This window comes from Propithecus coquereli, unplaced genomic scaffold, assembly GCF_000956105.1.
Source record: "Propithecus coquereli isolate 6110/MARCELLA unplaced genomic scaffold, Pcoq_1.0 Scaffold14, whole genome shotgun sequence".
Taxonomy (NCBI): Eukaryota; Metazoa; Chordata; class Mammalia; order Primates; family Indriidae; genus Propithecus; species Propithecus coquereli.
The window spans coordinates 14,957,195-14,971,339 of NW_012138302.1; the positions used below are offsets into that span (position 1 = coordinate 14,957,195).

The 14,145-nt window shown below is 38.8% G+C and overlaps 1 protein-coding gene across 1 annotated transcript in view; it reads right to left on the reverse strand.

Moving 5' to 3' along the window:
- The window catches only part of SCP2 (sterol carrier protein 2), a 110,508-nt gene that overhangs the window by 89,977 nt on the left and 6,386 nt on the right, over positions 1-14,145 (reverse strand). The window contains 3 exon segments of the mRNA XM_012639436.1: positions 684-815; positions 4,516-4,587; positions 11,251-11,308. Of these exon segments, the coding sequence (XP_012494890.1) occupies positions 684-815; positions 4,516-4,587; positions 11,251-11,308 (262 nt within the window).

Here is a 14,145-nt window from a genome sequence, read left to right on the forward strand (position 1 = left end):
GGGAGGCTGAGGCAGGAGGATCGCTTGAGCCCAGGAGTTTGATGTTGCCATGAGCTAGGCTGATGCCACGGCACTCTAGCCCGGGCAACAGAGTGAGACTCTGTCTCAAAGACAAAAAAAAAAAAGCCATGTGTTGTATGATTCCATTTCCGTAAATGTTCAGAATAGGAAAATCTACAAAGAGAGAAAGTAGATCAGTGGTTGCCAGGGACTAAGGGAAGGAGAAAATGGGGAATGACTGCTAACGGGTACAGGGATTCTTTCTGTGGTAATAAAAGTCTAATAAAATTAGAGAGTGGTGACAGACACACAACTCTGTGAATATACTAAAAAACACTGTAACTGTACACTTTAAAAGGGTGAATGTTATGGGGTGTGAATTATATCTCAATAAAGCTTTTATGCATATAGCCCCAACTACTTTGGGCGGCTGAGGCAGGAGGATCCCTTGAGCCCAAGAGTTCAAGGCTGCAGTAAGCTACAGTCGTGCCACTGCACTCCAGCCTGAGCAACAATGCAAGACCCTGTCTCCAAAAAATTAATTAATTAATTTTTTTAAAAATAACGACTTTTTTTAAAGAAATACAAAATACGGCAATTCCTCTAATGACCGTGTGGATAAATGATTAAAAGGGGCAAATAATCCCACATTTATTTAAGTACACTAGACAAGCACTACTCACCACCCTGAATCAGCTGCCGGGCCATAAACAAAGCAGTAGAACCAGTAGAACAATTATTGTTGACATTGACAATAGGAATTCCAGTCAGTCCCAAACTGTGATAAATAGCCCTCTGCCCACAGGTAGAGTCACCTGAATAGAAAAACAAACAAAAACTTTAGCACCTACAACATGGGAATTACAGAGCTGCAATGCAACATAATACTACGAGATGTTTTTTCTTCAGTATTATTATGACTTTGGCCTAGCATACAACATGTGAAGGACAATAAAATACACTACTAACATCTTACTCAGAAACAGTTTTAGCATTAACCATCATTTACTTTGCAAACATAAAAGATTCTCAGCTGGCATGATGCCTCATGTCTATAATCCTAGCACTTTGGGAGGCCAAGGCAGGAGGATTGCTTGAGGCCAGGAGTTTGAGACCAGCCTCAGCAAGAGCAAGACCTCCACTCTACAAAAAATACAAAAATTAGCTTGGCATGGTGGCACGTGCCTGTAGTGGCTTCAGACCTGGAGTTAGAGGTTACAGTGAACTATGATATCACTGCACTCTAACTTGGGTAACAGAGGAATGAGACCTCATCTCAAAAGAAAAAAAAAAAAGATTCTCAAAACAAAGAATATACGTGTACTTTCTTTACATGATACAGAGATAGGAAAGTAGAGAAATGAACAGATACTAGCAAACAATTCAATCTGGCTAAGGCTACAAAATAAAGGGAGCAAAATTTCATTAATACTTAACTGTCAGATATACGTCTTTTTCTTTTTTTTTTTTTTGAGACAGTGTCTCACTCTGTGGTGTGGGCTAGAGTGCAATGTCACCATCATAGCTCCTCACTGCAGCCTCAAACTCCTGGGCTCAAGCAATCCTCCTGCCTCAGCCTTCCAAGAAGTTGAGACTACAGGCACACAACACAATGCTGGGATAATTTTTCTATTTTTTGTAAAGAAGGGTTCTCGCTATGTTGCTCAGGCTGGTCTCAAACTGGACTCAAGTGATCCTCCTGCCTTGGCCTCCAAAAATGCTAAAATTATAGGCGTGAGCCAACTCGCCCAGCCAGATACAAATCTTTAAAACTATTACACCAGTTCATTAAAGGTCATGATTTACTCTTCATATAGATTTCCACAACTCCAAGAAGTTTAAAAGAGGCCAGGCATGGTGACTCACGCCTACAATCCCAGCACTTTGGGAGGCCCAGGTGGGAGGATTGTTTGAGGCCAGGAGTTCGAGACCAGCCCAGACAACATAGCAAGACTTTGTCTATACAAAAAATTTTTTAAAAAAGAAAAAAAAGTTTAAAAGATCCTGTGTGCCAGGGAATTCCAGAAAAATGTGATCCATGTTAAGTACATACATGACTTCTTCTCCCAAGTAACACTACCACCAAGACTGCCATGCTGGAGCAGTATGATAGGAATATCTGAAAGAACAAACTAACTCTCTAGGAGTCTTCAGCAAAATCAGCAAGGTTTAGGATGTCCTTGTCAATAAATACATCTGCATCCCTTTGACCCAGTAAATTTCCCCTCTAGAATTATCTTGATATCTTGACATCTCAAGAAAATAAATCATAGATACACACAAAGATTCATCTATAGTAATACTTACTATAGTATTTTTTATAATGCTATATAACATTTATAGTATTTTTATAATAATTAGAAATTAGAAATAACATAAATGCCAAAGAACAGGATATCATTACTACTACTACTAAATAAGCTATAGGAGATCCCCAAGACTAGAATATCACATAATCATTAAAAATGTTGTAGGGGGCCGGGCGCAGTGGCTCACGCCTATAATCCTAGCACTCTGGGAGGATCGCTTGAGCTCAGGAGTTCAAGACCAGCCTGAGCAAGAGCAAGATCCCATCTCTACTAAAAATAGAAATAAAAAATTAGCCAGGTGTGGTGGCTCACGCCTGTAGTCCCAGCTACTCGGGAGGCTAAGGCAGGAGGATTGCTTGAGCCCAAGAGTTTGAGGTTGCTGTGAGCTAGGCTGACGGCACGGCACTCACTCTAGCCCGGGTAACAAAAGCAAGACTCTGTCTCAAATAAAAAAAAAAAAAATTAAAAAAAAAATGCTGTAGGGAGTGGGGGAAATGGAGAGATGTTAGTCAAAGGGTACAATCTTTCAGTTATAAGATGAAAGTTCTAGGGATCTATTAGAATAGCATTAGTGGTAATGGATGTACTAATTAATTTGATTGTGGTAATCCTTAAATGATGTATATATAAATCATCATGTTACATACCTTAAATATATTCACTCTTTATTTGACAATTAAATATTTTTTAAATGCCATGAACAGACTGGGAACATTCTAAATATCCATTAAAAGGGAATGGATTAAACTAATTATGATATATATACACAATGGAACACTATGCTATCATAAAAAAAAAACCACAGAAGCTCTTTATGTTATGATTTGGAATGGTCACTAAGAACTACTAAGTAAAAAAAAAAAAAACAAGATACAAGATAATGTTTATGCTATGCTACCATATGTGTAACAAAAGCAAAGGGAAAGGGAAAATTATATACTCCCACACGCTTAACTGCCTGTGCATAAATCACCTCTGGAGATATATACTAGAAATTGGGAAAACTGGTTGTCTAAGGGAAGGGAACCACAAGACAGACAGGAATAAGAGTGACACTTTCCACTACATACACTACTATATTATACATGATTATAACCACTATATAATCTTTTGTATTTTTGAATCATGTAAATATTTAATCTATTCTAAGAAAGTAGTACACATAATGGAAAAATGTTAATGATGCTATAAAAGAAGCCTTAATGATGCAGAAAATGTTTGATGTAGTAAAACAAGAAAAGCAGATTACAAAAAATTATATATATCAGGACCTTATTTTCTTTAAGAGAAAATCTCACATGCATGCATACTCACAGGTATGCTGACTGAAAGATATACAGCAAAAAATATCAATGGAAATAATCTCTGAATAATGGAATTAGAGGTGATTTGTTTCTTCTTGTGCTTTTCTGTCGTTCACTTTTTTCCAATTAGCATACGTTATTTCTCTAATAAGAAAAAATGCTGGCCAGGCGTGGTGGCTCACACCTGTAATCCTAGCACTCTGGGAGGCCAAGACGGGAGGATTGCTTGAGCTCAGGAATTCAAGACCAGCCTAAGCAAGAGCGAGACCCCATCTCTACTACAAATAGAAAGAAATTAGCCAAACAACTAAAAATAGAAAAAAATTAGCCAGGCACAGTGGTACATGCCTGTAGTCCCAGCTACCCAGGAGGCTGAGGAAGGAGGATCGCTCAAGCCCAGGAGTTTGAGGTTGCTGTGAGCTAGGCTGATGCCACGGCACTCTAGCCCAGGCAAGAGAGTGAGACTCTGTCTCGAAAAAAAAAAGAAAAGAAAAAAATGCTTAATGAAAAAGTTTTATTACATACAAAAAAGCCAATAAATACAAATTTTAAGATAACAAGAAGCAAAAATTTATCTTTTGAAGAATAATTATCCTTACCTGGTAGAACCATGGGTAATTTCTTTTTTTTTTTTTTTTAAAGATGAAAAATGTTTTTTACTTTATCTCCTGCTTTGGCAATACAATAATGGCAAAAAAGAAATTACACCGGGCTGACACACAGGGAAATCTATGAATGCGAATAAGATTTTGAATTCTGAGGGATTTTTTTTCTCCAATACAAACGCGGTTGAATGAATTCTTAGTTTTGAGGGTTAAAATTCACAAATGCCTCTGCACTGTCTACACAGCTGCTCCAAGATTTAGATGAATGATTTTTGGAATACATAGTTTACCACATACCATAAACGTAGCCAACACATGCCTGGTCCACTGCTGAATAAGGGATGTGTGCATCAGCTAAAGCCTTCTGACCTATAAAAACAAAAAGTTTTATCAAAAAGTGCTTTAAGTATTTACTTTAGGTGAGTAAAAATTAAGTTTAGAGTTTTCTCGAAGTAAACACACCTTTATATAGTCTATGTTCAATTCAAATGACAAATCCTTCATCAAACCATCTTAGATCTTTCCTTTCAGAGGTAATCATTTCTTCCTCTAAGCCACTACATCATTTTTCCATATCTCCTTTTTGTTACTTAACACTTTCTGTCATAACTGCACACCTAACTATAAATATATTAAATCCTAAGAGTCTTAAAACTCCTTACTGATAAGGTCCTTGTCTTATTCATCTCTGTGGCTCCATCACACATCTAGAGGTCAAAATGAGAATGTCATTTCCAGGAGCAGGTAACATTAATGTACCCATCTTAACAATGCCAAGATCAATAGCCAGGTATGTTGGCGCATGCCTGTAGTCCCAGCTATTTGAGAGGCTGAGCAAGAGGATTGCTTGAGCCCAGGAGTTTGAAGTTGCTGTGAGCTATGATTGTGTGATTGCACCACTGCACTCTGGGCAACAGAGCAAGATCCCTTCTCTTGGGAAAAAAAAAATAACAAAGCCAAGGTCAAGAGATACGTCTGTCTAGGGAACAAGAAATGAAGCTTTAAGGATGCCATCCAAAGTTGTGGAAATGACCAGTGGAAGAACTAAGAAAAACCAGGTAAGTAAACTAAACAGTGAGTTTGGAGAAAAATCATGAGCTAAATCCCCGAGCTAAATCCTCATCTACGACAGCGAGGAGCAAACAGATACCTAAAAACTGGTAAGTCAAAAACTTAAGTAAGCATGGTGGGCCAGGAGCAGTGGCTCATGCCTGTAATTCCTAGCACGATAGGAGGCCGAGGCAGGAGGATCACTTGAGGCCAGGGGTTTGAGACAAGCCTGAGCAAGAGTAAGACCTGTCTCTACAAAAAACAGAAAAATTAGCCAGGTGTGGTGGTGCACACCTGTAGTCCTAACTATTTCAGAGGGTGAGGCAGGAAGATTGCTTAAGCCCAGGAGTTGGAGGTTGCAGTGAGCTATGATCATGCCATTGCACTCCAGCCTGAGTGACAGAGCACGACCTTATCTCTAAAATAAATAAATAAAGAAAGAAATATTAATAAAATAAGCATGGTAGAATAAGCATTTAGATAATCATTGGAAGAACTAAAGCAAAAAAAAAAAACCAAAACAGTTAAAAGAGGTTATCCCTGGGGAACAGGCCTGAGAATTATAAGCCATTTTGTACTCTTTTTTTTCTTAACCATATGAATATATTTGAATTTTTTTAACTTAAGAAAATATACAATTGATTATGCAATTAGTTTGGTCAGACTACAAGTTATCTTTTCCTGCTTAGTATACAAGTAAAAAATAAATGTTTTACTTATAATAATGCTGGTGAGATTATGTTAAGAATAACATTCTCATATGTTGCCTATTCGGGAAAAACTCTAAAAACATGTTTTTCCTCTCCTCTCACACCATGACAATCAACAACACAGAAGACTTTTATGACCAAATGTGGAGGTTTTCCCCCACACACCAAGCAGTGGACAATAGCTAGGTGTCCTCCAATTCAATTCTGACACTATCTACCTGGAGATGAAGCATCATCTCCCACAGGGTAAGGGCTCAGTCCCACAAGACTGGCAACCCTCAGACACCATGCACCAAGGCAGGTATCCAGAACTTCTGACAGACTGGCTTCAGATTGAGGTTCCTATGACCCTCTCATTGGGTTTGATTAATTCTGGGGGCAGCTCACAGAACTCAGGGAAACACTTACGTTTACTGGTTTATTATAAAGGATATTACAAAGGATATGGATGAAGAGATGTAAGGTATGGGAGAGGGGCCGTGGAACTCACATGCCCTCCCTGAGTGCATCGCCCTCCAGGAACCTCCATGTGTTCAGAAGCTCCCTGAACCCTGTCCTTTGGGCCTTTTATGGAGACTTCATAGGTTATCCATGTTTAAAACATGGACAACCATGTCAAAATGTGATTAGACAAAAAGGGTATGCTCTAAACCTTTTAGATCAAGCAAGGCTTGTCTGTTCAGATTCTTCTTGGTCTCTGTGCAGCATTCCTTCGTCCAGGGTATGGAGTAGGACCCTCTCTAGAATGAGGGTCTTTTGACCCACAATGAGATTAGAGTCCTACCTTGGGTGGGTGAAAGAAGGTCAGAGAAAGATTCTGTTTCCTGAGGACTGCTCCTGAGGTCTAAAGTTCCCCAACATTGTAACAAGGACTATGGAAGTTATAAGCCAGGAACCTGGATGAAGACCAATATATATGTCATAACGCTACATGGCCAATGAGACTCTAGAGTGTGAACAGTCTGAAAAATAATTTAGCAAGAGTCTTACAAATGTTCACTATCCCAATGATTCAACTTCTAGGTTCTATCCTCAAAAATAACCAGAGATGAGAGTATTTATTTAGCAAGATGTTCACTACAAGTCTTCTAAATTATCAAAAAGTTGGGACCCTAAATGTCCAACAAAAATAATGGCATAAATATATAATATTATGCAAAAATTAAACTCTTTTTCCAAACAATTTTAAGTAAGAAGGGGAAGGCTGGATGCAGTGGCTCAAGCCTGTAAGCCTAGCACTCTGGGAAGCTAAGGCAGGAGAATTGCTTGAGGTCAGAAGTTCAAGACCAGCCTAAGCAAGAGTGAGACCTCGTATCTACTAAAAATAGAAAAAATTAGCTGGGCGTGGTGGCACACACCTGTAGCCCCAGCTACTCAGGAGGCTGAGGCAGGAGGATTGCTTGAGCCCAGGGGTTTGAGGTTGCTATGAGGTAGGCTGATACCATGGCACTCTAGCCTGGGCAACAGAGCAAGACTCAGGCTCAAACGAACAAAAAAAAAGTAACAAGGGGAAGGCTCATGATAAAATAAATTTTATAAATTAGCATACAAGTTGGGTGTAGTAGCATGTGTCTATAGTCCCAGCTACTCAGGAGGCTGAGGCAGGAGAATCACTTGAGGCCAAGAGTTTGAGGTTATAATGCAATATGTCACACCTTTAATCCTAGCACTCTGGGAGGCCGAGGCGGGAGGATCACTAGAGGTCAGGAGTTTGAGACTAGCCTGAGCAAGAGTGAGACCCCGTTTCTACTAAAAATAGAAAGAAATTATCTGGACAACTAAAAATATATAGAAAATATTAGCCGGGCATGGTGGCACATGTCTGTAGTCTCAGCTACTTGGGAGGCTGAGGCAGAAGGATTGCTTGAGCCCAGGAGTTTGAGGTTGCTGTGAGCTAGGCTGATGCCACAGCACTCTAGCCTGGGCAACAGAGTGAGACTCTGTCTCCAAAAACAAAAAAAAATAATGCGATATGACCGCACCTGTGAATAGTCACTGCACTCCAGCCTGAGCAACATAGCAAGACCCTGTCTCTAAAAACAAAAACAAAAAAATTAGGATACGAAACTACTTATAGAATATGATCCCATATAGCCATAGGAAAAAGTACCAAAATAGAATAACACTAAAATGTTGATAGTGACTAGGTCTGGGTCACAAAATTTTCTTTTTATTATTATATAATTCTTTGTTCCAACAAAACATATACATTGCTCCTATAATCAGTGGGAAAGAATGACTTACAAAAAGATAATTTTTAGCCAGTACTCTGTCCCTCCTTTAAATGACAACAGCATGTTGTACCTTTCACAGTCTACTCACTTTCTATCTGAATTTTCCTTATTTTCCCTTCTAGACAGTAAGAACCTTGAGATTAGTACACCACACCATTCTGAATCCTTCGCAGCCCAGGATACACTCATTATTTATTGAACATTTTCTGCTAACATCAGATTTTCTGCATAAACTGTCAGATTAAAATAACTATTAAATAAGAACGTTAAAAGGGTAAGAAAACAAAAGAAGCATAGAAGTTAACTATCTGAAATAGTTTCAAAGAGTTCCATGGTGCTGCTATATCATTCAAATGAGTGTCATGTGCATTTAGGTGTAAAGGGATCCCCAACCTTTCTCTGAAGGAAAGGAGGATGGAGCAATATATAAAGAGCAGAAGTCCCTAAATAATGGAAGTGACAAGACACAATTCTGCTTCTTGTGCTTTCCTCCATTCTAAGCATTTAGGAAATAACAGGAAAGAAAATGGTAGCAGAACCCCCTCCTATAACAGGTCTACAGAAGTAGAGAGTAAGACTTCTGGATCTACTGTTCCAAAAAACCAATCCCCCTGCCTCACCACCATAGTCAACAAATGAGTCCAGAGAGAACGGAGTACAAAATCATTTTCAGAATCTTGGGTGATTTTACCTTCAAGTTGTGCTTGAATAAATTTTCAACTAAATATGACTGATGTAGTCTTAAGGTACTTTAGGTGAAATATGAGTGAAGTCATCCCTTTGTACTTCTCATTTCCTTACATAATTAGAAGCAAGGAGTATTTTTAAGAGAAAATCTAAGTTTTAAAAGTTTTAAGTTTGGCCAGACATGGCAGCCCACACCTGTAATCCCAGCACTTTCGGAGGCTGGAGATGGGAGGCTCTCAGGAGGCCAGGAAATCGAGACTAGCCTGGGCAACATAGCAAGACCCCTGTCTCTACAAAAAATTTAAAAATTAGCCAGGTGAGGTGGCACATGCCTATAGTCCTAGCTACTGAGCAGGCTGAGGCAGGAGGATGGCTTGAGCCCAGGAGTTTGAGGTTGTAGTGAGCTATGATTATGCCGCTGTACTTCAGCTTGAACAACAGAGCAAGACTCTGTCTCTAAAAAAAAATAAAGAAATAAGGTTCATTTATTAAAAGGTGTTTATTCTCCTAATGTTGCTTGCAAAATCAAAACAAGCTCAGTAAATTAAACTGAATATCTTATTACTAGTCAATCCCCACAGTTAGTTTCAAACTTCATAACTTCAATATTACCATTTTATAATCAAAATATACACACACTAAAGTAACCTCCCCAAATTTTTAATGAAATAAAAGAAATGGGACAAAAAATATTTAGAAAACCAAAGCATCTCCCACTTCAGAGAAAGGGAGTTGCTGTTTGAACACAGTCAAGAGCAGCATGTTTATCAACACAGAAGATAAACATTAAGTATGAATCTTTGGGTCATATTTTTAAAAAACATTAAATGAATAGTGTCTACCCTAACAACCAATAGCAATTAATCAAATCTCTTGAATCTTCCTCTAGGGGGGCAGAGATGCTCTGATTCCTCACATAATAATATTTAAATATTGAGTTGAATAATAAGTGTTGAAGCAAAATCTGGCCAGGTGCAATGGTCCACACCTGTAATCCTAGCACTTTGGGAGGCCGAGGAGGGAGGATTGCTTGAGGCCAGGATTTCAAGACCAGCCTGAGCAAGAGGGAACACCTGTCTCTACCAAAAATAAAAAAATTAGCAGGGCATGGAGGCACATGCCTGTAGTCCCAGCTACTTGGTAGGCTGAGGCAGGAGGATCACTTGAGCCTAGGAGTTTAAGGTTGCAGTGAGCTATGATGACACCACTGCACTCTAGCCAGGGCAACAGAACAAGACCCTGTCTCAAAACAAAACAATAAGTGTTGAAGTAAAATCTAAATATACATGCACTGGGTGCACAGGGTACTCTTGGAGATAAGCAGGATTATCTAGGGAAGAACCACAGTTAACTTTTTTGGGTTGCCTGGCAACAAGCTATTAGGAATGGGTCAGGGAGGCTCCCTCAGAAAGGGACTATGCCTAACAACTTCTCATGGAAGCAAAGAGCTCCCAAGGTCTCCAAGTGCTAGGAAGCAGGTATTTCAAAGAATTCCCTGAAACAACTGGCACCTAATCTTAGACTACCTGGCCTTGAATCTAAAACATTTATTTATTTATTTGTTGGTTTGTTTATATATACCATGTAAAGAAGCTCTCATGCTTGTCCTCTTTAAAAAAAAGTGAATGAGAAGAAAGAGAGAGAGAGAGAGAAGGAGAATGATGAAAGGGGACTTCTTCGCTGGAACTTAGACCCACAGTTCAGCCACCTGCAGCCTGGCCCAGGTGTGTGTCTCTGAAGCATGCTGAATGCTTAGAGAACATGGACCCATACACCTGTGGATCCTTCTTCCTTTGAGTTCCACTCAATAGTATTCACCGAAGTCCTTTGTTTAACATTCCTAACACTTATCAGAATAAACAATAACAAACTGTATCACCTCACTTAGTCATATAGCAGCCTAGTGAGAGAAAAAGAATTCTCTATGTTGGCTCAATGAAGTGAAGAGAGGAAAACCACCATACAGGTATTCAATATATTTTAAATGTGATTATCCCTCTTCCCAGAAGACACTAATTTTTTTATATCTCCTAAGGTGAACACACACTAGAATGAAATTATCCCTTTTAATGAGCATACCTTTCTCTCCCACACAACCCTTAACCATCCCAACAAACAGATGGATAGCACATAAAATCATAAGCCACTGTCTGCTTCTGGCTATGTAGCTGCTAAGAATGCCCAAGCTCTTCCCTTTCTCTTTTCTAGTGAGCCACTGGACAATTCTTCATGGAGGTTCTTCTCCCTTGACTGGGCTTCCTTTTGTGCTTGCAAGGCTGCGCTACCTATGGAATCAAGATAGACCACACCATAAAATATGACTATTCAAAGATCTAAACGTTCTGTATTACCTGCTTCTTTTGCCAAGTCAGGGTAGTCTCTTGAGTTCTCAGCTCCAGGCTTCGTGAACTAGAAATATAGCAGATAATAAACAGAAACAAGAATAGTTAGATTTTCTTTCCAAAAAACACCTCTTCATTCAAACAAAAAACACATTGAGCACCTATTGCATCAATGAGAATGAATAAACTATAACTACATATAAAATTATGACTGAATTTTACAAATATAATGTTGAACAGAAAAGCCAGAACTAATCCATGGTATTAAAGATCAGGAAGTCAGGAAAGTGGTAACCTTTTACAGGTTACAGTGACTGGAAGAGGGCACAAGTGCTGAGGTGCTGGTAATGTACTATTAATATTTGTTTTTTAATTAATTAAATTCTTACATACAGCCTCACTGTGTTGCCTGGGTTAAAGTGCAGGGGCATCATCACAGCACATTGCAACCTCAAACTCCTGGGCTCAAGTGATCCCCCTGCCTCAGCCTCTCAAGTAGCTGGGACTACAGGTACGTACCACCATGCCCAGATAATTTTTTTTATTATTTTTTTGTAGAAACTGAGTCTCACTGTGTTACCCAGGCTGGTCTCAAACTTCTGGGCTCCAGTGATCCTCATATCTTGGCCTCCCAGAATTATTTTATTTTTTAATCAAAGAAATGAAAGAAAAAAAAGGACAAAAAAGTACCACAAGCCTTACAATAAAAACAGCAATCCTCTGTTTCACTACTCCTCACCCACTGGTCATACTTGCTCCCAAAATATCCACTTTTAATTCTTATAGATATTTCTTCTGACATAAACTTCCATATTTCTAAATATTCTTATAAAATGATTTCTTTATCAGTTTAAGAAGTTATATCATAGTCTCCAATAAAGACTAATGAGGATTAGGTCTCTTCTGCCACCCCACATATACACTTACCTCTCCCTCCCATCTTATACAGCTAAGTCACAATTTGTTGCTAATTCAGTACTCAGTGTTTATCTTATTAAGTACATCTTTTTTACTACTGGGCTGTTGCTCCATAAATTAATATTACTATATTAGAGACAGAAATGGTCTCAGGAGTTTTGCAGGGCTCCGCCCTGAAAGAATATGTGAACACGTTAGTTTGCATATCAAAAGCTGCTCCACCTCAGGAGGGCATCTCAAAAGGTCAGCAGCAGCTGCTTTCCAAGGTGACGCTGTGGTCTCAACTCTGTGGTTCTCACCTGCTTTGAAGGACAAAGCAAGGGTCTACGTGGAATCAGGGGATGAGAGCTGATCAAAGAGTGGCCGCCCAGAGACAGATACCTGTGGCTAAAAACAATTAGCCCAAGGGACAGTTCCTGCTTGACTTCTGATGACCTGTCTCTATTTGCAATAACTAGATAAAGAAATATGGAGCCACTATATCTCTGTTTAACCCTTCTGTTAAGTAATAGCTTTATCTTAGAACTTAGAAGCTTGTCCTTAAAAGACTTTGTAACCAGAATTAGTTAGGGGATCTATAGTAGCCTTTTGAAAGACTTTTAACCCAATACGAACTATTTGTTATATAAATCTGTTACCCCTGACAACCAATCTCTGTACCTATAAATGCCCATGTGAAAATTTATTCTGGGCCTTATGATTCATGGGGATATCGTAGGGACCCCTGAGTATCCCGCTTTTATCTTTATAAATCTATAAAACTATACCTTTGTCTCTGTGTATTCTTTTACTTCCATTATTTTCCATTTTCTATTATTTTCTTGTCCTTTGCGACGACCCCTACCTAAGGGACCCGATTTTTTGCGGGGAGTGTAGCTAACTCCCCACACTGGGCCAAGTAGTCTAATTATGATTACATTTCCTTTATTGTACCATTTTAGGGTTTTTTTCTGGAATCAAATTCATATCCTAATGAACTGTTTTAAGGCAAACACCCTTGCAACCACTACCCATATCAAGAAATACAACTTTGCCCACCATCGCAGAAACTACTCTATGCACTCTGTCCCCATCTCAATCCCTACCTTACCCCCAAAGTAATTACCATCCTATTCCTACAGTTATTGCTTTCTTGGAACATTTAATTCATAGTTTTATCACCTAGATGTGCATCCAAAGACATTACAGTTTAATCTTGTCCATTTTTTTAATTCCAAAACCTTACCTTTTTTAATATCGTCACCCATCTTATAAAAAAAATTTTTTAAAGTAATATGATGTTCTCAAGTGGATATAAGTTTTCTAAAATTCTAATTTTCACTTAAAAGCTCAGATTTTATAAATGGAAACAAATACTGGCAGTTGTTTTCCTTGAAGTGACAGGCTGACTTCATTCATATTTGAGAAAATATCTAAAATACACTCATGTCTGAATAACCATCATATCTATGCCAGATGTTCTCTCAAGTAAAATTAGTGTTTCATGAAAAAAGCAGTTGGCTTAGCTTATAATGCAAACAATCTCACAAGTGTATTCTCAAACGTTGAGATTTAATAAAATTAATAATTGTTTGCTGCTTCATCAAGGACAGTCTTAAATGAAAACAGGTGCTTTTTTATTCCTATGAGTACGAGTACACAAAGAATACAATGACTACTAGTACCAACACTGCTATACCCCATTACTTTTGCACCTCAGTGTAAATGTCAACATACAAAGAAAATGGCAAATATCTCAGTATTATTATGAATAGTCTTAACCTTGCAGATCCCCTGAAAGGGTCGCAGAGAACCCAGGAGTCCACTGACCACATTTTAAGAACCCCTGCTAAGGCAGGGCGCGGTGGCTCACGCCTGTAATCCTAGCACTCTGGAAGGCCGAGGTGGGCGGATTGTTTGAGCTCAGGAGTTCGAGACCAGCCTGAGCAAGAGCGAGACCCTGTCTCTACTAAAAATAGAAAGAAATGATCTGGATAACTAAAAATA